Below are 23,107 nucleotides of genomic sequence, written 5' to 3'. Positions count from 1 at the left end.
GCATCCTCGCTCTATGCACATCGAACGAATAACATATGCAAATCAAAACAAATTCAAGATGGCAACAAGAGTTCAGTCGATCAGCAGGGCAGCAACATCCCAAGAAGAATTGGCTACAGGTCATCAAAACACCTCCTTTTTTCCTTGAACAGAAACGGAAGGTTGGAGCATAGGGAAAACCAAAACGTGAGGTCACATTACAAGAGAATCACTGGGTAACTAAACTGGTTTGTGAAGCTAAGACTGGTTACATCCCTAAAAAACTGACGATATTGCTTCCAAGACTCGATATACAATTCCACGGCGATTTGCTTAGCCAGCCAAAAAGGAAAAAGAAAGAAAATCCAGAGTGATTCGTAGTTCTGCGCCAATGTGATCGGTCAATGTCAACCAGTACGGGGAACAGAAGCATTTCTCTTTTCTTGTAACTCCACTCGTGAAGCTCGAAACAACTCTTTTGTCGGGCCGTAGTACTCCGGTTTATGGCCAGGAAAGGTAATAAAGTTCCAGCCGAAAGCTGATCCGCCAACAATGTATGTTCCCCGAGCCTCGAGCACCTCGGCTTGCCGCTTTTCAGTGTCCCGGTTCTCTCCTTTCACGCGCTTCCCTTCTTTCACGTTGTTACGTTTCGTAGAAGAGACTGTTTCTGCACTTGCAGTCATCTGTCCGTATAGTTCCATAAACAGCTTCAACTCTGGAAAAGAGCCAGTACGAAGGACAAAACCTTAGGCGCACAAAAATTATTTCACCCCTAGAAAAAAAGTCACTTTCTTATAGAGAGACGATGCCGACACACTTCATTGTGACATGAAACCATGAAATACGCAGAGGCCAGAAGATGTGTTGCACTACACACTACACGTTGATTACAATTTACTAGACAAAGGAGTCTGAGCATATGATTCACCAACAAATTCAAGGAAAAGTATGAGAACTTTCCGAATCATATAAAAGCACAGCAAATCGAACATTTTGAAGCTTACTTTCTTTGATTTCTTGAGCCGCCCTGCAATTCCGGAAGTCAGGGGTCGCAAGCACCTTCAAATGGATAAAGCCAGAGAGGCATTAGTCTTTGCTAGCTTATGCAGCAACAGAATCAAATATGTGCAAGACAGTGGAGCTCAATTTTCTCGCCAACCAAATATATACAGTCATCTTCTACCTATTCCGTGAAGTTAGATACAAACATGCATGCTCCAGTAGGATATAAAACCACCAAGCAGGATTCAAACCATTTCCTTTGTTGGAACAGAGAGACCTTCAACATTCATCACATGCCAATACCACACCAAGCATACCCGTCTACGTCCAGAAAGTTTTAGACTTTCCCCGTGACATTCCCTTGAAACTATGATTCAGAACCCCATGTAAGGGTCTGCTTTGTAATTTCCCAATCATCAACTCGAGCCACGTTTCTTAAGCATCACGAAAACTTGATGCCAAGAACAACTTGTTGCCGAACTCCGAAAAAAAAGCGAACCAAAAAGATATGATTTCCGGCCATATTCACGGCAGATACTAAAGAGCATACAATCGCCGCCCAAGCCAAGCATCCTTTTCGTCTACTGTTTCACCGGGGAGCGGGAAAATCCCTCCCCCCCCAAAGAAAAGGAAAGAAAGAGTATCCAAGAGAACACGCGAAATATACAGCAAGAAAATCACGAACCCAACATTTCTTGAAGAGAAAAGGAGGGCATCCCGACATGTAACACCGCCAGGAGCGGATATGGAAAGCGAACCTCGATGAAAGAAGGACGAAGGTCGTTGAGCAAAGAACGCATCTTGTAGTAAGGAGAGGCTTGAATCCGAACATTGGGGTCGAGGGCTCGTCTCTTGCTGCTCTTCTGGGGCTGAGGCTGCGGCGGCCGTGGCGGCGGTTGCGGCGGAGCCGCCCTGGGGCGGTAGCGGTGGCGGTTCTTGCGCGGGTTTCGATGGGTCCATGTCGGGGAAAGCTTCTGGATGGTGACCCCTTAGAGGCGAAGGCAGAAAGAACAACTCGAGTTGTCGCCTTTTCAAATGAGTGATTACAGCCTTTGACTTAAACAAAGGATAAATACCACCAAAAAAAAAAAAATCCGAACTTTATGTGTTTTTGGGCCAAAAACCCTTTATTTGGAAGATAAATGCCTTCTGCTTTTTGGTATCACGAAAAAACTCAAAATTTATATATGTCACATATGCGTTCTATTTCAATCGTCGCACTGATATAAGTTTGGGCATTTTTATAAGTTTGGGATATGTGTCATAATAAGTAAGTTTAAAATTTTTAGTGACTCAAAAAAAGTCCGGGATATTTATTTTTTGGTAAGTATAGTTTGACACTTTTTATGCCATATTTGTTAACCTAAACAAAAAGTGATTCCCTTGTTCAATGGGCTCAAGAATGAGTAAAATTGAGGGCCCATTAAGGGCCTGTGCATGATTCTGATTTTTTATTCTCAGAATCAGTTTGGAACGAGAATTGCGTTTAGTAAAATTTTTGTTCCCAAGATCAAATTTATTCTCGGAAACAGATTGGGAAGAGAATCAAGAATAAATAAAAAAAAAAAAAGTTGATTCTTGTTCCGAGAACAACATTGAGAATCAAAATTCTTCTTCTTCTCTTTTCTTCTTCTTCATCGATTGCCATCTCGTGATTGCTGCCCGCCGCCGTCCGCCGTTGGCTGCCGGCAACTGGTCCGATGAGCTCATCGGAGGCTCTCGTCTAGCCTAAAAAAAAAAAAAAAGAAGAATAGGAGAAAAAGAAAAAAAAAAAAAAAAAGAAGAAGAAGAAGAAGAATAGGAGAAGAAGAAAAAAAAAAGAATAAAAAGAAAAAAAGAAAAGGAGAAAAAAAGAAGAATAGGAAAAAAAAAAAAAAAAGAAAAAAAGAAATAAAAGAAAAATAAAGAAAAAATAAAACAAAACAAAAGAAGAAAGAAAAGAAAAGGAAAAAAAAAAAAAAAAGGACAAAAGGAAAAAAAGAAAAGAAAAAAGGGAAAAATTATAAAAATTATTTTAAAATTAAAATAAATTGATTTGGAACAGAATCAATGAACACGGTACCAAACGCAATTCTATTCCAAAATCAGAAATTTTATACAGTTAACAAACGCGTTCTTTTACTCAGAATCAATTTCCAAGAACAGAATAAAAAATAATTATTTCTTATCAGAATTTGTTTCCGGAAACAGAATCGTTACCACTTGAAAAAAAGAAATTTTAGAGGTATTTTTTTTTTATGGGAAGATCTCGCAAAAAACCTTAAATTAAACTTATTGTGTGACATGAGTACCCTAATTTTTTTTTTTTTTTTTTATAGATGCTCCGAATGTGTGTGTGTGTGTGTGTGTTTTTTTTTTTTTTTTTATAGCCAAAAACTTAAACTTGCCAACTATGACACAAATATCTTGACCTTTTTTAGGTTATGAAAAAACCTATTTTAGTTCAATCTAAGCTATATTTATTACAACGGTATAAGTTCTTGATTTTTAGTAATACAAAGAAAGTTTAGGATATTTAGGTCATGATAGACATAGTTTAGGGTATTTTGTTGTATTAACCATTTTTTTAATCATGCATGAATATTGCTAAGTAAATTTAAATATGCAAATAACTAATATGAAATCCTATTAATCACTTGACTAAGCTACCCATCATAGTGAAATTGTCACTTTCATATAATTAGTGACTAAAGCATTTAAAACCTACTTTTTATATCCGAAAGTCACTACCAACTTTAAATGATACTAACTACGGATAGTATTCAAAACACATGACTAAAATACTGCCAGTTTTTATTAATCACATGACTAAGCTACCCATCATAGTGAAAGCTACCCATCATAGTGAAATTGTCACTTTCATATTATTAGTGATTAGAGTATTCAAAACCCACTTTTTATATCCGAAAGTTACTGCCAATTTTAAATGATACTAACTATAGATAGGTTGATTTTGAAAACCACGATTGGATTGAAAACCATCCTTCCTAAAGCTTCTGGATGGTGAAGGCAGAAAGAACAACTCGAGTTGTCGCCTTTTCAAATGAGTGATTACATCCTTTGACTTAAACAAAGGATAAATACCACAAAATAAAATTCCGAATTTTATGTTTTTTTGGGCCGAAAGCCCTATACTTGTAAGATAAATGCCTTCAGCTTTTTGGTGTCACGAAAAACTCAAAATTTATACATGTCACATATTCCTTCTATTTCAATTGTCACACTGCTATAAGTTTGGGATATGTGTCATGATGGGTAAGTTTAAAATTTTTAGTGACTAAAAAAAAAAAAATACTGGATATTACCACCCATGTGGTGGCGTCGCTGGGTTGAGGTCTCTCCCTCTCACAAAAGAAGAAAAGTTCGAATCCCAAAAGCATCACTAGTGGTCTTAAGTGCAGTGTCATGGTGGTGGGTCATGCCCTAGACTAGTGGTCTTAAGTGCAGTGTCATGATGGTGGGTCATGCCCTAGCACCATTCCGAGTTTACCTTGTCGCCTGCAGGCTATATGGACATTCCTAAGTCACAAAAAAAAAAAAAAATGCTGGATATTTGTGTTATATAGTAAGCATAGTTTGAGACTTTTTATGCCATATTTGTTTTTTTTTTTTTTTTTTTTTTTTTTAACAAAGATGCCATATTTGTTAACCTAAACAAAAAGTGACTCCCTTGTACGATGGGCTCAAGAATGAGTAAAATTGAGGGCCCATTAAGTAACTTGAAAAAAGATTTTTTTTTTTTTGAAAAAAGAAATTTGAGAGGTTGCGCATATTTTTGTAAGGGAAGATCTCATAGACACCTTAAATTAAACTTAGCGTGACATGAGTACCATAATTTTTTTTTTTACCACAAATACCCCAAACTTTTTTTTTAAATCAAAAACCTAAACTTGCCAACTGTGACACAAATACCTTGACCGTAACTTATTTTAGTTCAATCTAAGCTATATTTATTACAATGGTATAAATTTTGGATTTTTAATAGTACAAAAAAAGTTCAGGATATTTAGGTCATGATTGACATAGTTTAGGGTTTTCTGTGGTATTAACCATTTTTTTAATCATGCATGAATATTGCTGAGTAAATTTAAATATGCAAATAACTAATATGAAATCCTATTAATCACTTGACTAAGCTACCCATCATAGTGAAATTGTCACTTTCATATAATTAGTGACTAAAGTATTTAAAGCCTACTTTTATATCCGAAAATTACTACCAATTTTAAATGATACTAACTACAAACAATATTCAAAACACATGACTAAAATACTGCCATTTTTTTTTAAAATCACATGACTAAGCTACCCATCATAGTGAAAGCTACCCATCATAGTGAAATTGTCACTTTCATATTATTAGTGAGTAAAGTATTCAAAACCCACTTTTATATCCGAAAGTTACTGCCAATTTTAAATGATACTAACTATAGATAGGTTGATTTTGAAAACCAAAATTGGATTGAAAACCATCCTTCCTAATGCGAATTCTTTTAATTCTATGGAGAGGGTATACTACTTATTTGGGCATATACATACTTATCCCATATGAATGTCACTAATTTTGGTGAAAGAAGTTAGTCTTCCTTATTACCTTTTCTATATAGAGTTACTAATTTTGCGAAAATCTAGCCGCTAAATAAAATCAATGCGTAAAAACGCCTGTTTGATGCAACTTACTAGAATAAAGGTTTTTAAAATCTGAAGAAAGTATAAAATGATTGTACGTGATTCTTCATGTTTTGGTTGGCTGTCACCTGAGAGTATGAAGGTAACTGGTGACCCTAGCACCAGCTTATCACCAACATATTTTATTTCAACCTGTAAAAAAACCTCCTTCACAAAAAATAACTGTCATTAACTAACCTTCCACTCATCTCTCTTCCTCAGCCCTTCATCACTCCTTGACATTCTCTCTGCTACTCTCTTAACATGTCCTCACCTCTCTCCAAAACCCTAATTCCAATTCCTCTCAATGGCACAGCCCATCAGCCTCAAATCTCACTCCATGCATTCCCAGTTCACACCAAAGTTCATCCCCAAATTGGCCTCAACTCTTCACTCTGTTCACAGCAACACCATCTCGTTCAAGGTTCTCTCTTCTCAGGCTGGAGATTCAAGCCCCCAAAAGCTCCCTGCAATCATCTCGATCCTCCGCATGATACCCGACTGGGCCGATGCCTTGAAAGAGCAAGGGATGCAGCGCAAACGAACTCTCTACAACCACGAGGACTGGCTCCAACACCGGAGCTCGCAGCGCCACGTCCGGCACTTGCTCTCGAGTTTGTCCTCGCGAGTGATCCTCTCACTGATACCTCCGGTGACAGCTTTCACTCTGGTAGCAGTTATGATCGCGAGTTATAATACCGCTGTGCTGATGGAGTGGTTGCCGGAGTTTTTCCCGGTGCTGAGGACGTCGTCGTTGCCGTACCAGCTGACAGCACCAGCGCTGGCACTCCTGCTGGTGTTTAGGACGGAGGCTTCGTATTCAAGGTTCCAGGAAGGGAGGCAGATTTGGGTGAAGGTGATTGCAGGGGTTGATGATTTTGCGAGGCAGGTGATCAGTACGGTGGAGAGCAACGAAGATTCGGCGCTGAAGAAGGTGCTTCTGGAGTATATCATGGCGTTTCCCGTTGCACTTAAGGTCTGTTGGCATTGACTTCTCTGTTGAATTATTGCACAGAAAATTTGCTAAGTTTAGAAGCCAGAGCTGAGATTATCTATGACTTATATAAATTGCTGTGACTATTATCGATTTATATGCTCGTCCCTGCTTTTGATGCTCGGAGATAATGGACTTTACATATGCAGTGTCATGTGACTTATGGCTCGGATATTGGTCAAGACCTAAGAAACCGAATTGAGGGGGATGATCTAGCTATGATTCTCGAGTCAAAGCACCGGCCACGGTGCATTATTGAGTTCATTTCCCAAAGCCTCAGATTGTTGAATTTGGAGGAGTCGAAGAGAAATGTCCTGGTAATTCATTGCTCAACTGACAGATTTAAGTTTCTGAGTGAGACTAAGCACGAGGGCTTGCATTTGCAGATTCTTTATTTTACTAATACCGAATGGTGACCATTTGTTTTATGCAGAGAGCGGAGTGAACTTAATACCCCTGCATTCACTTTAATTTCGGATCTTAATCATGCAGGAGTCAAATTTATCTTGCTTCCATGAAGGAATCAGCACCTGCGAGCAACTAATTGGCATTCCAATCCCTCTCTCCTACACCCGTTTGACCTCGAGGTTTCTGGTCCTTTGGCATCTGACTCTTCCTGTCATTCTTTGGGATGACTGCCACTGGATTGTTGTTCCGGCCACTTTCATCAGCGCTGCTTCCTTGTTCTGCATCGAAGAAGTATGATTACTATTTCTTTCTATTACCTCACTTAACGATTCTGCCTCCACTGTAATTAAGTTTCCTAGTGAATTACTTGATGATACAATTTTTATTATATGGCAAAAGAACATGAGCTGCTGATGAGTCAGGCGAGCAATGGTAGTCCACAAACATAAGTTAGGGGAATTCAGGGTCTCTTGATTGGTTAAATATGAACATCTTTTTTACTGAAAAGCTAATATACAAAGGACTTTTCTGTTCTCAGACTGTAGAATGCACTCCTTCAGGGAAATTTATTGCTATTTCTTGTCTCGGACTATTTTCAGCTGTTCTCAAATTGTATTAAAAGTTTCACCCTCTCATGCGTTTGACATTTCCTGGTTGCTGCTTATTAATGCCTTGGCAAACTGTTAAATGCATAGAAAAAACCCTCAACCCTCTCGAAAGCATGAGTTTGACTCGGCGCTGGTTTCTGGTTTTCAGCCTTTGCTAGGATTATATTCAATTGTAAAATCCAAACTGAAGGTTGTTATGTATAGTGCAAAGAAAATAGAAAGAACAGTCTAATCCCGACACGGTGGGATTCACCTTGCAATCTCACCAATCCCTTTCATATCTACATGACATGACTTCCGCCTTGACATCTGTAGGTTGGTGTTCTTATTGAAGAGCCATTTCCAATGTTAGCGCTTGATGAGCTCTGCAATCTAGTCCGCCAAAACATTCAGGAAGCAATCTGTACCGAGAAAGCTATTGGCAAGCATCTTCTTGCAAAGAGGAAGAGCCCCATACATGAGCAATCACCTAATGGTAGGCCAAAGCACAAAACTGAAAGGAGAAACAGGTCATGACATTTTAGAGAACGTATAGTTCGTCAAAGTTGCCATTACCTTGCCACTGGCATATAAACGATCAGCATGATTCCGGTATCCAGATATGCACTTATACTATTGTCGTGAAGGAAGACATAAAGCTGTTATGATGGAATCTAGGGTACTTCAGCAGTCGCCCGTCTTGGCACCATGTTGTATATATGCTGTTCACTCACTGATGGGGGATCATGTTCTACATGACCGCACATTAACACGCCATTGATTCTCCACGTGAATGGCGTCCAAGTCACCAGCATCAGGTCAAGGATCACTAATTAACAAATTTCTGCTACAAAACGAATTCGGCACGAGACACAGCAAAGGATCTTTCTATTCCCTTAGCATTAAGTAGTACCTGAAGAACATTGTCGTCGTGTCCAGAGATATTGTACTTATACTTGGAATCAGAAGCAAAATTCTACTTTAGCCTATGAAAACTTGCTCCTGTTGAGCTTCTCTTGAGGGACGGTAGTAGAGATTCGCTTTCGTTAAATTATTCAGCAATGAAATGTGATCAATATTGTTATTGGTGGCTTTTGTGCTAATAGATTCCTGGTCATCCCAGCTTGGTTAAAATGCAACTCATGGTTGACAATAAGATCATGCAGTGGCCCAAAAAACTGATTTTGAGCAGGAATTCAAGTTGCAATCTCGCAGAAAGATATGATTATTGAAAAAAAAAAAAAGAGTTGTCCTGAGAATAGGACAAGGAAAGAATGAAAATATACAGCATAAAGAGAAGGAAAAGAAATGTCTGAGCCCGGGTTCGAACCGGGGACCTCTAGTGTGTGAGACTAGCGTGATAACCGACTACACCACCCAGACCTTGTTGGCAGCAATCCCCTTACGACTTACTAATCAAACCAAAATGAACTCTGGATTGACCAGAAGATCCTTTCAATTGGCTAGAGTAATTCGGAAATACATCGAAGGTTCGAAATGAATAACATGGTCGATTTCGACACGATTATTGCAGACACTAATAAGTTCTTATCCGTCCAGTTCTTGCAGTTTAGCTCGAGAAGTTCCAAGGAATGACTCGCGTTTGACATGATCCTCTAACCTCTCTCTCTCTCTAAGTCTTCACTCAACTTGGATAAATTCCAGAGCAAACTCAATGAGAAAATGATTTTCGACTTCTCTGCTTCAAGCTTTCCTCGGCATTGCTTCTCTTTGTTCTCACCTCCAGTATTCAACATTGACCTTTCGCATACATGCCCTTATATGAAAAAGTAAAGCCAACCCTTAGAGTAGTGACCTGTCCATTTTGCAAGCCCTTCGATTTCAACATTCTACTTCGGCTCTCACAAACCCTTTAAAATAAGTTGTCGAAATTTTTTATTTGAGACTTAAGGCGCTACAAATTTCTGATGCTGGGAGTTTTGAGAGAGTTTGTAGAAGGATACGTGCGAGAAGGCATGCCCAAAATGTCGAATGTCTTGGTCCATTTGGACTCGTCCCCCGACATTTCAAGCCGACCCGTTGCAAATGTTATCATACAGATGCTCGTGCTGTGGAGACCTTGTAACAAGCACCCACTCTGATCTGGTGAAGCCGTGGCTTGAGATGGTGGTAGGAGCGTTCCGGTCCGTGCCATGGCCTTAACGTTGCCAGGATATGGTGAGGAATGTTGGTATATGCAAAAGGGACGGCGGTAACATGCCCCAAACTCGCCTTGAGTGAAAGATAACTTATGAAATGTTACACGAGTTGTTATCTGTTGGAGTTTGACCCACTCGTACCCGGAACACTGAACACATGTTGCAAGCTGCTAAACGAAATTACCTCGTGGTGAACCGACTACGATGGCAATACCAATGATGTTTATAATCTAGATGAATAATGCTGGAGGTTCAATGGCTAGTCTACACAGTCGAGATTTACAAAACGCAGCAGAACGCTTGGATGGAGTCCATTTGTTGAAATAACTGCTTGAATTTGCCACGTCATTTCAGAAATCAACAGTGAACTGAAACCAGTTTTTGTGAGTCTAGGTTTACAAAACCACGCTCAAGCATTTTTGTTCATTATTCTTCCCCAATATATATATATATATAACACAAAGAAAAAAGAAAAAGAAAAAAGATGATACACCCATCCAGATATGACAGGAATATAACACAAGGTTGCAGAGAGAGGAAAAGTCATTTAGGGTTGCCGAGCAGCTGGTGTCCTCGTTCTTAAACATATCTCTCATTGAGAGCTTTGAATGAAAGAAAGAGATGCATATTCCATATATGCTGCAGGCTGTGACTCGTGTCATAAGATAGCACAAGAACAGCAAACCCGCTTTTTCTTGTCATATTGCATGCTCTCTTGGATTTGCTCTAGCTGTAAGATTATCTCTTCAAACGTAGGCCTGCAATCTGGATTCTTATGCCAGCATTCTCGAAGGAGCCTAATGAAAGTGAGCATTTACACAAATTTGTCACTTAGAACAAGTATCTCGAATCATGAAAATCATTGATAGAAACCACTTGCATGAATGACATCCATGGGTTTCCAGTCTCTTAAGTTGTTCCTTTTGAATGTTAAAGGATGCTTAACAGTTTACACAGTACATAACACATGCGGTATATCTTGTCTGGCCATGCTTTTTGTGAAAGGAAATGGTTCAGAAGGAACAACTTACGCTCTAACTGATTCAGGGTGTACGTATGAAGAGAGTGGTGGACGATGATCCTCGTATGCTCTTCTATCAGCCACTTGTTCTGGGGTTAGTGCCCTATGAGATGGTCCCCCGTAAAACATCTGGAGACAATTTTGCTTCTCTTATGAGGAATGCAGTCATGATTAATGTGTCTCAATAAGTTGAATGAGCTTTCGAAATATCCAAGCAGTTGATGATCCATGCAAATAATGAAATTTAACTAAGGTGCGAAGTCTTTCAAGTATAGAAGAGAATAGTCCTTCAACTGATCATGAGAAGAGGATCCACCCACAGTCTTGTGTACCTCATAGATGATCATGGCAAATGAAAAGACATCAACACTCTTCCCATATGATTCTCGACGATAAACTTCTGGAGCCATGTAACGATCTGGATCAACAGCATATAGTTTATTTACCTATATGGATAAAAAATCAGTAACTAATCAAAAGTTCATGAACAGTTGATCTAACATGAGCCAGTGCGACCAGTCATTTTGTAACCCTCTGCATCTTTAGCCAGTGCAATCTTGCTCAAGCCAAAGTCTGTCACCTTAAGATGGCCGGATTCATCTTGCAACACATTCCTGCAAGAACTCCAAAAGTGAGAAAATCATTAGTTTTTCTGATTTAAAAGCAAAAACTGCACCACTAGATGCCAAGCTTTTATCAGCACCATTGACAATGCCTCCTCTAGAAACTTAGAAGCAAAAGGCTAATCATCCTAGCAGAAACTCACCAGATTTTATTTATGGCGAGAGGGGCTGAGCTTCTGTCTAGAATAAATCTACCCACATCAATCAAGCTGATTGAAAAGCTAGTCTTGCAAACATGTGCTTTTCTTACAGAATGGTCTCCTGAGCTCAAAGCCTAAGCTGAATCAAACTTTAATATACATAGATAGTAGAGTTGCTTCTGTATTCAGGTATGCAATGCCAACTACCAACAAATTGATGTTACTATTCTGTGGGTAGGTTATGATGGGAGAAGAGACCTCAGATTGACCAAAGATGACCTTCCTTCATAACAAAAACCTCAGTGAACCATGGCTCTCTAAGCACAGAATGGTTGCAAGCACTATTCCTATGAGTTTAAAAATGAGAGGGAAGACCTTGACCACTGCCACCCTCACCCATGCACTGAGGCAACATATTTTGTAAGACACCCCCCCCTTCTCTTTTCCTTGCTCAAATTATATTGCAAACGAGAGTTTAATTGAAGTAAAATACCTTGGCGTCAAATCTCGGTGTATTATAGCATGCGGTTTATGTTGATGGAGATAATTCATACCCCTGCATCAATCACGAGAATTCAGCCAAACTGGAATCGCATAATGTGAATAGTAAACCACTAACAGATTCAGCCAGACATGAATAGCTATACATGCTTTCATAGCAGAAGCCATGGATTACAGCATGATTCCCCATATCAATTTTCAAACATCGCTGCAGTTCTTCTCAATTTTTAAGTTAGTATTTGGTAATGTTGCCAAAAATCAGCTGGCCTTAACTTTATCTTCATTGGGAGGAACTATCTCTACCTAACCAAAATTAAAAGAAAATGCTAAAATTCCATCACAATTCAAGAACCTAAGGAAGACACTGGAAACAAATAGTGAAACTGTTGATTGGATTGAACCCAAGCATAAGCAGGTCCACGAGGTAAAACCTATTGCAAAAAAGAAAAACAACTATAATTATGCCATTGAAAGGCTACTCAAATCAAAATGCTGAAAAATGATAAGTAAAGGAGAACATTGAAGAATTTTGCTGGCTGAAAGAAAAACTTCCTCCAAAATGACAGCTAAATTGGAGAAAGATCACTTCACCATCATCATTCAGAATAGAAGGATCGACAATATATACCTTGCAATATCCAAAGCATATGCAACTGCAGTCCGTGGGTCAAGTCTTCCTCTCTTCCTCAGTATATCAAACAAGCTTCCCTGAAGCAACACCAATAATGGGAAAATGAGACAACCAAACTACAGTTAACTCCATTAAAATGTAAAGACTCACATTGCGGAGATACTCAGTGAGAAAGATTAAACGATCAGATTGCTTTAGAACGCCAAGGAACTGCACAATATTAGGGTGGCGCAGCTTCTTCCAAAGAGCCAATTCCTTCATGAAGTCACTCCTGTGATACAACTCCACCGTTCACAATTAAGGTCAAAAGCACAAAGTTAAACAACACATTAATTAATCAGAAGAGACCTGTGTGGCTATCAAACATTACTATTGTATCCTAGATTTTTTTTCAGATTCTGTCATCAACTTTCAGTAATGGGAGATGTTTTTTTCCGGAGAAATTTTTTTATGAAATGAACAAGAAAACAAGCACATCTTGAATGAAATTTCACTTAACACGTGAGTAAACTAACCTAACTCTTGGATTTGAGGCAATGGAGGAACGTATTGTTTTTGCTGCAATTTCTGTACCACGCCATTTCACCATATACACTTCACCAAACGCTCCCTGGAATCCAACAAAGTCAAGTCAATGCAAGGCATTACATAGATTACATGAAGTACTCTAAAAGACTTTCACGAAATCTCTAGTTCACCAAGGTGACAAGGCAGTGACAGTCTCTTTTAGGATTGGACTCACAAAAGTTGGCCACAAACATCGATCAATTTCTTACTTCTCCAATTAGAATAGCCCCCTCCATGACAATCTCATTGCAGTCAATCTCATAGCATGGATTTTGTGCATCAAGTCCAACCTGTTTCAAGCAATAAGATGAAAGGAATACATTGTAAACTGTCCACTCCACCCAAATTGTGGCTGGACTGCCAAATTTATGTGCCCTAGGTTACTGATGGATGTAAAACCCTATATGCAAAGCATCTGCAGACTGTCGAACAATGAGTTGGCTGAAGTACACACATATTCTACAAATTGACGAGCCAGCAGGTTCCTAAGTTTTGATTTATGTGCCCTAGGTTACAAAACCATGGCAGACTCTTAGAACATCTCTAATTATTCCAGCAGGTTTAAGTTTTGAAGTGGCAATCTTAGAACATCTCTAATTATTCCCTTTATGAAGCTTACTTTCGTGCAGAAGATACACAAAGTTCTTTCCTTGAGTTTATCCCCTCCTGAATGGAATGCCTTAGTAAAGGCTTCACCCTATGGCGAGGAAGATACCAGGTCCTGATCTTTACCAAGTTTAAATATTTGTAATGAATGGAAGTAGGAGAAGCATCATATGGAGAATCTCCCAAAGGAGAGTTATCAGGGAAAGAATTCTTGAACTGTAAATGATGGAAGTCTCGAAATCAAAGTCAACAACTCATACAAACAGCCTAAACTAATATCAACACCAAAAAAGGTGGACTTTTTGAACGGAAATAATTGATAGTGTAGAAATGTCACATTATATACCAGCACTCAGGAAGATAGCATACCGGATCTATTCCTCCCCGAGCCATCAATATCTTACAAATGTCCTCATGACCAAAGCTACGGGCATCTGACAATGGCTGCAAGCTTACTGACATCAGCAAAAGCTCTGCTAAGGAAAATAACAAATTGGAGAAGTATATTCTCCCAAAAAGTACTATTGATTGCTCCAAACACTTCCTTAGAAAACCCAATTATAATGAGAAAATGAATATTTACGGATAAGCGTCACAAGAAAAAATGTTGATAAGTATCATGCTTGTTTAGGTGATAAAAGGCAGTTGACATACTCCAGTCCTCCTCATAGGACGGGAGTTCTCTATGAGATTGAGGAGCATCTTTCAGAAAATGTGAACAGGCTAAAATAATTGAAAGAGGTGAGAAGCATTCTAGCTAGTTGCAAAATAATTGACATCCAACTATGCTATTCTTGAAGATTACAAAAGCCTGCTACATTTTCAAACTCACCTAAGAGCTTCATATGTAACTTATGATTTCTGTCGTAATAAAAATCTTCTGCAGCTAAGTAACAGAAAATGTACTCTTTCAGGTAGCAAATGAAAGAAAGAAAAACTTACAGTTCGACCCCAACGGTCAATGGAGTTCACATCAGTTCCTCTCTCAAGAAGTAGCACAACCACCTCAGTGCAACCTTCGCATGATGCCAAATGGAGAGCTGTCCTCTTATCATAGTCAGCAAAATTTGCTTGCACACCCTTCTCTAGCTCCTGTAACACCCCTGCTTTGTCGTTTTTACTTGAGCAAGAGAGTAACCTGTACGGTCCTGAGTCGATCGTGTGTCGCAGCATTCTCTGCACAACAACACAAAATCTCACAAAATCATTGATCATACCCGCACCTTTCCAGGCAAAAGTTTCAGCATCCACCAACAGGGATAAGATAAAAATTCCTGGTTAGTTGATCTCTATTATTAGAACAAGTACGACATTGGAATTGCTCAATGACCCCAAAGAGAATACTAAAATTGGTCAGTGGACAAGCAACACAGAAGACCGTAGATTACTGAAACTTCATCGGCCAGATAAGCTATATAACGTGTGTCTCCAGGGGAAAAATAATCAGTTGAACCCGAAGCCACATGACTAGAAAGAAAACACGCACTGGTAGTAAAGGATTAATATAAATTCACAGCTTGCAATGGAAACCGAATCTGAAAAACCTTCAACTAACCAGCAAAAGAAAAACAAAAAGACACAGAAAGTGTCAACCAATGTGAGATGCAACAGCACAACACACTCGTCCCATTTTTGTAGATACTGGGTACAGATTACTACATTAAACCTTCAGCGAATGACAAAGAACAGCAAACTAGCAGAATTCAGCAGAAAAGTTCACATTAGCAACGTAGACCCTGTACCTCGGGAGGCGACAACCGGAGGTCCCAATCCTCCATCACCGACTAGCGACTCGCGGAGCCGCCGAAGGGGAAACGCCGATGATGCTCGGCGAAGTGGCAGGCGGAAATGGGAATCCAATACGAGTCCAGGAGTGTACTAACCGACGCTGCGACGAGAAGCGAGACCGCAGCAATATCATCGCAATGGCAACAACTGTGCAGCAACTGACGTAATAATCCAAAAGGATCTTCATCCCTTCCAGCGGACACAACGAGGCCTCTCTTTGTAAATTCTTTTCACTCCCCGCCCCCTCACAGCTCACTCCTGTCTTCTTGCGGAGAGTGCGTCGCAATGGAGCCTCCCCGCTTCGAGGTGTCCGCCGCAGCGAAAGGAGGGATTTTGAAGCCGACCCAGAGCGCGCCTCCGCTCGTTTCTCGTGAAAATCTGCAGAGGATGGAAAATTTCAGAGACGTCGCCGGGCGACGGCGTTCTCGAGCTCGACGTTAATGGCGGACGAAAAGGTGACGAGTTCGAGGCGAGCTCGGCGAGGGGCCGGCTCCGGCGACGTCCGAGTCAACTCGGACAAGCTGACTACGTGAGTCACTGAGTCTTCGACATGCAGCACCACCGCATGTAATGAAATTTAGGAACTCTCCGACGTGAGTATTTAAATGTATATGCTATGTCGACATGATGTTCCAGGTAGATTCTTCGTTCTGATAAATCCTCCTTGTTAGCTTTGCTTCTCCAACGCGAATCTCTAGGGAATATTCTCATTACGTTCCCACCCCTTAAAAATATTAAAAGCTAAGCTTTGGCAAGATGCCGGATATATTCGAGTCCAGCGAAATTGAGACAAATGATCCATAAACTTTAGTTTAATATATGATGTGATCCTTAAATTTTTCATTTTTTCAATGTCATCCCTATCTTTAACCTAATATGTAATGTGATCTTCGTGGTATTAATTGAATTTAATGGGAACTAATGGAGAATAAATTTGTTATAAATGTATTAGTTTTAGGGTTTTTTATGATAACAAAAATTAGTTTATGATAAATTTATTAGAAGTGTATCAATTTGAAATTTTTCGTGGTATTAATTTTATAATACATATGTATATATAGATATATAAATATATATCCACTGGCTGAGGAAGTCTTGTGCTAGTTGGTCAAAAAATTCTACGCCAAGTCAAAATAGGCAAGTAGTATTTCTCTTTCTTGTGCTACTCCAATTTGATATCACCGAACAAGAAATCTTGATTTCCGAAGCGCAAAACTGGACGTCCACGACATCTAACTTTTGGAATTTCCTATAATTATGGGCTCAAATTCGAGACTTATTATAACAAATGATTCTTGAACTTTGTAGTTTATTATTGCTTTCTGTTTGTTCTCTGATGTCTTGTTTTTTTTCCCTTTGTTAAGCCTTAGTGGTATGTTTTCTTCTAGGCTTTGCTGCCATTCTTTCTCTGATTTGGTACTGTGGCTTGCAATGGATGTGCTCTTCCACTTTGCTTTGTTTTGTGGAATGCAAGCTAAGTTACTTACCCAAAAAGAAAGAAACAGAAGCTAGGTTAGTTCTTGAGGGATCTCTCCGGAGAGCATGTTTTAAGAAAGGTGTAGAGATTCCAGCGCAGTCATCAGCTTTGCGGACCGGTGAAAGTTTTTGTTTGAGAGGCTAAGCATGTGAAGGAAGTGGCTTCAAATCCCAAATTTGAGCGGATATCCATTTCTCGAACTTCTTGTTGGATAGATCAATTTCCGCGAGGGCATATTGAATTTTCGAGTATTCCCTTTCCGTCCCATTGTTCATAAGTTTCATTCCACGTGTCACCCTCTCCCAACCCACGGAAGAAAGTTTTTGTAGAATATCCATGAACTCAAATTGATCAACAATAAATAAATATGTAACAACTTGGATGGTAGCTCGCCATTGAAACCATTGTTGGAAAGGTCTGCGACTTGCAAATTCGTGAAGTTAAATTGGCCTGACAGTTAGTTCCTATCAGACCATGGAGCTTACTGGAATGCAAGCTAGTAATTGTAGCTTAGTCAAATCTAATAGCCAAAAGGGTAAGCGATCACCATTTTGATTGTTACCAAGATTCACTATCCCTAGCATTCTACAATTGACCAAAGATCTAGGAACAGACCCTTCGCAATCAATTCATCCTATGGTCTACCATTCTCAATTCCGAACCATCTGTATAACTATGAAAAAAAAATCATGCCCTCAAGCTTATTTTTCCCAAGATTCAAATCAAACATGAAGAAGCGTGCCGTTTAGACTATTGTTGAACAAATCTAGCATGGTGATAAATAGATGGAATTTGGACATATGTTGGAAAAAGTTTATAGAGTTATATATAGGCAACAATAAAATATATTTGGGCATATGTTGAAAGAAAAATTGGGTAGATAGAGTGGAAATCGGAGCTCGAATTCTGCCACTAGGCTTAATGGTCATATTATATTCTTTTCACATCTTTGCATAGAATAAAGAAAATCAAACTTGAGAGAGACCCACCCCTAATTCTCTCAGGAAAGAAGTCAATAGGTTGATCATTAACGACATTTACTAAAAGGGCGCATCAAGATTTGACATTAGGGTTCATACCTGTCGGCTTTGATTATGGACGAGTTTATCAAGATCGAGGACTCTGTTGTTAAGTCCACATTTTTTCTAGATGGATTTGTGTTTTTCAAAAGAAGTAACAGGACAAGGGCTAGTGATATTCATACGAGTTACTTTTTCCTCACTTTATGATTCGAACCATGGATCCCTTGTGCTTTCTTTAAAAAAAAAATTCCATTCATTATCAAAATGATACATAATAGAAGATCTCAAAGTCATAATAACAAGACACACCCAAAAAATTCCAAAACAAACCAAAAATCAGAAATCAATGCATATCATGGGAGCATGGTTGGCACAAATAATCATAGGCTCATGATCTATTATTGCATCCAAGTGAAAGGATCGGTGGTTAATCATAAAATCACAAAATGTCATTAGTAATAAGCACATGCTAGGATCTCCATTTATGGTTACAACTTTGCCTTTCGACGGCGTGCACTTAGATTTGTCATCCCCAACACCATCACTGCATAAAAACAAAACACGTTGAAGAAGATCAGATTTGACACTTGTGAGAGCAAGTTTTGTAGCCAATGCGAAGCGCCATAACTTAAATAAGCATAGATTTGACACCAAAACGGTTGCGAACACCATTGAAAGTGGAGGCGGAGTACTTATTCATTAAAACTCCAAAATCTATAATTAGATCGAAGAAAAAAAAAACTCCTAGATTTTATATCGGAGAACAAAGCTCTCAAATCTAAAACTAAATTTGGGAGAGCAAGGAAAGGAAAAAAAAAAAGCAACTAGGAGGGGAGGGAGAGATCAAGGTTAAATCCCTCCCTTCCGTGGAAGATATGAAGAAAGGTTGAGGGAGGGAGGGAGGGGGAAGGGGTTGGGAGAGGAAAAGACATAGTGTCAATTTTGATCTCTTTTGCTTTAAAGAGGGAAAATCGATGTTCAAAATATATCTGTTGTTGATAGATTGGAGGCCCAACAAAGAGCAAAGTCGAAGCTTTGCATTGAGTAGCGCTTCTGTTTGAAAGGTTTCTAGTTGAGTTGGTGAGAGATTGTGTTTGGAATATAAACTTCATGAAGCTAAACATTCTTCAGAACATTGGCAAGAACCACTGATATCTACAAGTAACCAAATCGAGCAATGCCAAACCTTGAAATCCTCATTTTCCAGTTGATGGCGAATATCTCACCTATGCATGCAATTCTTCATTAGTAAAGAAAATGTCTAGCTTTGAGTAGGAATTTCATAAAAAATGAGATTAGTAATGAGTGGATTCAAGACAAAGCTATAGTGATGTCAATCTGGGATGAGGTTGAGACTGATGTGATGTGTGGAACAATGATTGTAGATGATCTAATGAAAAGATACTAATTGCTCTATAATGGGCCAACGAGGAAAAGTGGAGTAAAATGGAAGAGGTGAACACAGATTTTATGACAAAAGTTGAGTTTGTAGATCTTTTCAAGCTCCATACTAGAAGAGGGTAAACAATTGTTATCCTTCAAACCTTTCATCTACCATTGTTGAGAGACATTAGACAGAGTACAAAAATCACAGCAAAAATAGAACATAAATTTTTCTTTGACTAGACAAATCTCTAAAGCAAGCACTCACTTAATTTCGAAGGTGAAATAATTTCTCTTATTTTGAGGTAATTTATCAACAAATCTAATTTTAATTGGCATAAGTATGTTGAAAGAATGTCGTGTTGATTGTATGGAAAGAAAAATTACCATATACATGTGACATGAACAATGCAGCCTCAAAAAGCTAGAGATACCATAAAAACAACAATCACAAAATGAATTGAGTTTTAGAGAATATTAGTTGTATATCCACCTTGCCAAAACTTAAAAAATAATAGATATCCACCATAACTAGAAATGTCAACTATTTACTATGTAAAATACTAACTCTACCGGTAGCCCACTCTATAATTAGAAATCAAATTGCAACTTTACTCCCCACACATTCTGCAATGAAAGAACTCTAAACTAAGTTGTTCTTTTCCTCTTGTCTAGTTACATAACAATTTTAGCTAAGACAATAAGAGATATACTCAATACACATATTGTATTACAAATTCAATATGATTAATAGATAAACAGCTGCATTTTGAATTGCTTCTTGCTTTAACTTTGCCTTCACTACCTACATTACGCTATTCCCCACAAAAACCAAACTTTTAGCCCCTCCCATTTTACATTGCCGAAAGAACGTCTCTCTCTTTTATGCTAAGTACAATATTCAACAAAATCCTACAATTACATTAGTAGTAGAATCTTTAATGCCAACGTAACAAAAAACAACTTTTTCCAAACTGTCTCTAAACATAAATCATAGTCAGGCCCAACCTTTTCCTATCTTAACCGGCTTCAGTAACAAAAACAGAGATCATGGTGTCTTTACTCTATGCACTTCTTACTCATCCGTCCTTCTTATTTCGATTCACACTTCACTTGCCAAGCCACCATGCCATCCGGATGAGAGCTTTGCCTTGATGGAATTCGACCAAGTTTCAGAACCTACAAAACATATTTTCAATGTGTTTATGCGAAGGTTTATCGAGGTCACATGGAGATTGCTGCTCATGGGATGACGTAGAGTACCACAATGCCATTACAATTGGACAATACTTTACAAACTTCCATGCTTAAAATATGTAAATATTCACGACTTCTTAAAGATGTTATTTCAAGTATCATGGCATTGCACTGGATAAAAATGCCAGTGTTGTTATACAATAGGAGTGAAGAATAGGAATAAAATATTCTCATGTCAAAATTAACATTTGAAGTGATAATAATCTAAAAAAGGAAAAAAAGAAAAAGAAAATGAATGATGAATGCCTAAACACAAGAGGTGAAGCTTTTATTCTCCCTTTCTTTCGAGGAAAATCATAATGACATTAAACGAAACAAATCAAGTTACATTGTCTGATATAAGTGTGCTCCGACCCCTTAAAAAATATCTGGAACATAGGATAAATAAGAAATTGCAAATGTTGTCCCATTCCAAGTAGGGCTAAAGCGACCGACCAACCAGGCTTGTGAGATTACTTGCACCCATCAAATGGCATAATATTTTTTTCATGAAATCATCAAACCTTTTATAACACCAACTTGACATGTCGCATTTGAATTTTCCAATTCATTTTTGTAATAGATTATCCTATATTGCTATGACATATCGAGTCATATGAATTTTCCCATAATTCTGTAAAGGATGATTCAGTAAAAACGTATTGCAACATCACAAATTCTATAGAAAAAAAGAACCTTTCCAATGATTTTAAATAAAGTTAAGAGTTTTTTTTTTTCTGGTAGGAATAATTAGTATATTGAGGCAAGACCAAACTTTACAAAAGATCAAGGCACCAAAAACTTACACTCAAGATGAGATAGATCATTATGAGTGGAAGGATGCCAAGATGTAAAAGAGAAAGCAATAAAGAGCAAAGACGGCAAGGACAACCGTCGCCTAGAGACAAGCGGCAAAAGCTAAATGCCTAAAAGACTAGAAGCACGGGCACGGATAAACAACCGGCAGCCGAGATACAACACGCACACAATGAGAAGGCATGAGGGAAAGACGCCCCCCGCGGAGGCCGCAACAACCTTGAGTGAGGCAAAACCAAGAAGAGGCACTGGGCACTAAGGAATCCTCAAGTAGGAGGATCAAGATCTCTAGAAGAGAAGATAATCGGGTCACAACCCTAGTTGCGCTGCAACCTCTTGTTCCGAGTAGAATCCTCCACATTCCTAAAGGTGAGAGCTTTGTCTTTGACAACTTTGAAAAGATGATTCTTCATGGCCAGGACGGAAAGGGGCTCATCTCTAAAGAGAATGTTGTTCTGTTCTTCCAAATGATATGACAAAGTGCCCCAAAAGAAAAACGGGCAATGCTCTAATAAAAATCCTTGCTCGACAGCAAGGTAGTGGCCCAACGAAGATTTTCAGCCCAAGACCTATTGCGCCAAGGAAGATTGCATCTGGCGGCCCAAAAGAAAGCAATACCGGCCGTGACACGACATGCAAAAAAGAGATGGTCCATAGAATCAGGAACTTCATTGCAAAGAGGACATGATCCACTATCAATCGTACCATTAGACAGCAGAAGAGCTTGGGTAGGAAGCCTACCCTTTGCAATAATGCAAAGGTTGAATTGATACCTAGGCGTGATGGCACTGTTCCAAACGAGAGCGTGCCAGAAGACATGGGGCTTCTTCCGCCTCAAGGCCTCCCAATGGTAAGAGTTCATATGTGTAGGTTTTTAAACATTCAAACTGATCAGCATTAAATAATAGTTATATTTTTAAAAAATTAAACACAAAGGTCCTACTTCTAAATACAAGTTTATGAGTCAGTTTCAATCTATCACTATTGTCGTTAATTTAGTACAAATTTATCTCTGCTCTTTTGCCATGTTTTTCATCATTTCTTATTAAATGAGCAGGCAAAAATATAATGCTTTTTCTCATCGTTCTAATAACCAACCTTGCCTCGCACTTTGCAGGGGTGGGACGAGTATAGAGATGGGACTTCCCTAACGCCTACTCATTCGGATCCTATAAATTGGATTTTTATGATCAATTCAAGAAGGTTTGTTAAAATCGTTGATTTTTAGATTTCGTGTTTACATTTATACTCATAAAACTAAATCACTTTTTAAATTATAGGCTCCTTAAGCGAATAATTTTACATTTAACTTAAGATGATCTCTATAAAATTATCTTTCATGTAGGATACCATATTAGTTTAAAGAAAAAATAGTTTCAAAAGCTCTTGGTAACTCACTTAAATTGCAAGCTAATTTCTGGAAGAGCATGGGAAGTGGCATCTCCTTGGTGACTCGAACACAAATACAAATTTTCCAAGAAAAGCATAAACTTGATATG

The 23,107-nt window shown here is 38.7% G+C and overlaps 3 protein-coding genes and 1 non-coding gene across 4 annotated transcripts; 1 reads left to right on the top strand and 3 right to left on the bottom strand.

Moving 5' to 3' along the window:
• Positions 1 to 377: 377 nt before the first annotated feature.
• Positions 378 to 5,892, bottom strand: LOC104443448. The gene is made up of 5 exons (XM_010056842.3): positions 5,848 to 5,892; positions 5,739 to 5,802; positions 1,740 to 1,969; positions 984 to 1,038; positions 378 to 694 (listed from the first exon to the last, which is right to left on the bottom strand). Exons 1-5 carry the CDS (start codon positions 5,890 to 5,892, stop codon positions 387 to 389), a joined length of 702 nt encoding a protein of 233 aa, XP_010055144.2. The 3' UTR covers positions 378 to 386.
• LOC104443447 (UPF0187 protein At3g61320, chloroplastic) lies at positions 5,860 to 8,730 on the top strand. The gene is made up of 4 exons (XM_010056841.3): positions 5,860 to 6,625; positions 6,793 to 6,960; positions 7,136 to 7,342; positions 7,975 to 8,730. Exons 1-4 carry the CDS (start codon positions 5,957 to 5,959, stop codon positions 8,173 to 8,175), a joined length of 1,245 nt encoding a protein of 414 aa, XP_010055143.2. The 5' UTR covers positions 5,860 to 5,956; the 3' UTR covers positions 8,176 to 8,730.
• A 217-nt stretch (positions 8,731 to 8,947) lies between these two features.
• Positions 8,948 to 9,021, bottom strand: TRNAV-CAC. Its single transcript has one exon. It is a non-coding gene; the product is annotated as a tRNA-Val (tRNA).
• A 2,045-nt stretch (positions 9,022 to 11,066) lies between these two features.
• LOC104445913 (integrin-linked protein kinase 1) lies at positions 11,067 to 15,664 on the bottom strand. The gene is made up of 8 exons (XM_039312771.1): positions 15,629 to 15,664; positions 14,829 to 15,062; positions 13,490 to 13,570; positions 13,229 to 13,323; positions 12,864 to 12,984; positions 12,711 to 12,790; positions 11,320 to 11,432; positions 11,067 to 11,236 (listed from the first exon to the last, which is right to left on the bottom strand). The coding sequence occupies exons 1-8, from the start codon at positions 15,662 to 15,664 to the stop codon at positions 11,067 to 11,069; spliced, it is 930 nt and encodes a 309-aa protein (XP_039168705.1).
• Positions 15,665 to 23,107: the final 7,443 nt, after the last annotated feature.

This window comes from Eucalyptus grandis, chromosome 5 (genome assembly GCF_016545825.1).
Source record: "Eucalyptus grandis isolate ANBG69807.140 chromosome 5, ASM1654582v1, whole genome shotgun sequence".
NCBI lineage: Eukaryota > Viridiplantae > Streptophyta > Magnoliopsida > Myrtales > Myrtaceae > Eucalyptus > Eucalyptus grandis.
Note: the sequence above shows the minus strand (reverse complement) of the source record. Positions and strands in the feature narration are given on the sequence as shown.

Bases quoted from the DNA above. Each gene is read 5' to 3' on its own strand.
- LOC104445913 (XM_039312771.1), bottom strand. From the start codon at position 15,664: ATGGAGGATTGGGACCTCCGGTTGTCGCCTCCCGAG. The intron at 13,571-14,828 runs GTAAGTTTTTCT...TGCTTGAAACAG, and splicing joins TTGACCGTTGGGGTCGAACT to GTTGGACTTGATGCACAAAA. The intron at 12,791-12,863 runs GTGAGTCTTTAC...GTGTTGCTTCAG, and splicing joins TCACTGAGTATCTCCGCAAT to GGAAGCTTGTTTGATATACT.
- LOC104443447 (XM_010056841.3), top strand. From the start codon at position 5,957: ATGGCACAGCCCATCAGCCTCAAATCTCACTCCATGCATTCCCAGTTC. The intron at 6,961-7,135 runs GTAATTCATTGC...TTAATCATGCAG, and splicing joins AGTCGAAGAGAAATGTCCTG to GAGTCAAATTTATCTTGCTT. The intron at 7,343-7,974 runs GTATGATTACTA...TGACATCTGTAG, and splicing joins CCTTGTTCTGCATCGAAGAA to GTTGGTGTTCTTATTGAAGA.
- LOC104443448 (XM_010056842.3), bottom strand. From the start codon at position 5,892: ATGTCAAGGAGTGATGAAGGGCTGAGGAAGAGAGATGAGTGGAAG. The intron at 5,803-5,847 runs GTTAGTTAATGA...GTTTTTTTACAG, and splicing joins GGAAGAGAGATGAGTGGAAG to GTTGAAATAAAATATGTTGG. The intron at 695-983 runs GTAAGCTTCAAA...GCTCTTTTCCAG, and splicing joins GGCTCAAGAAATCAAAGAAA to AGTTGAAGCTGTTTATGGAA.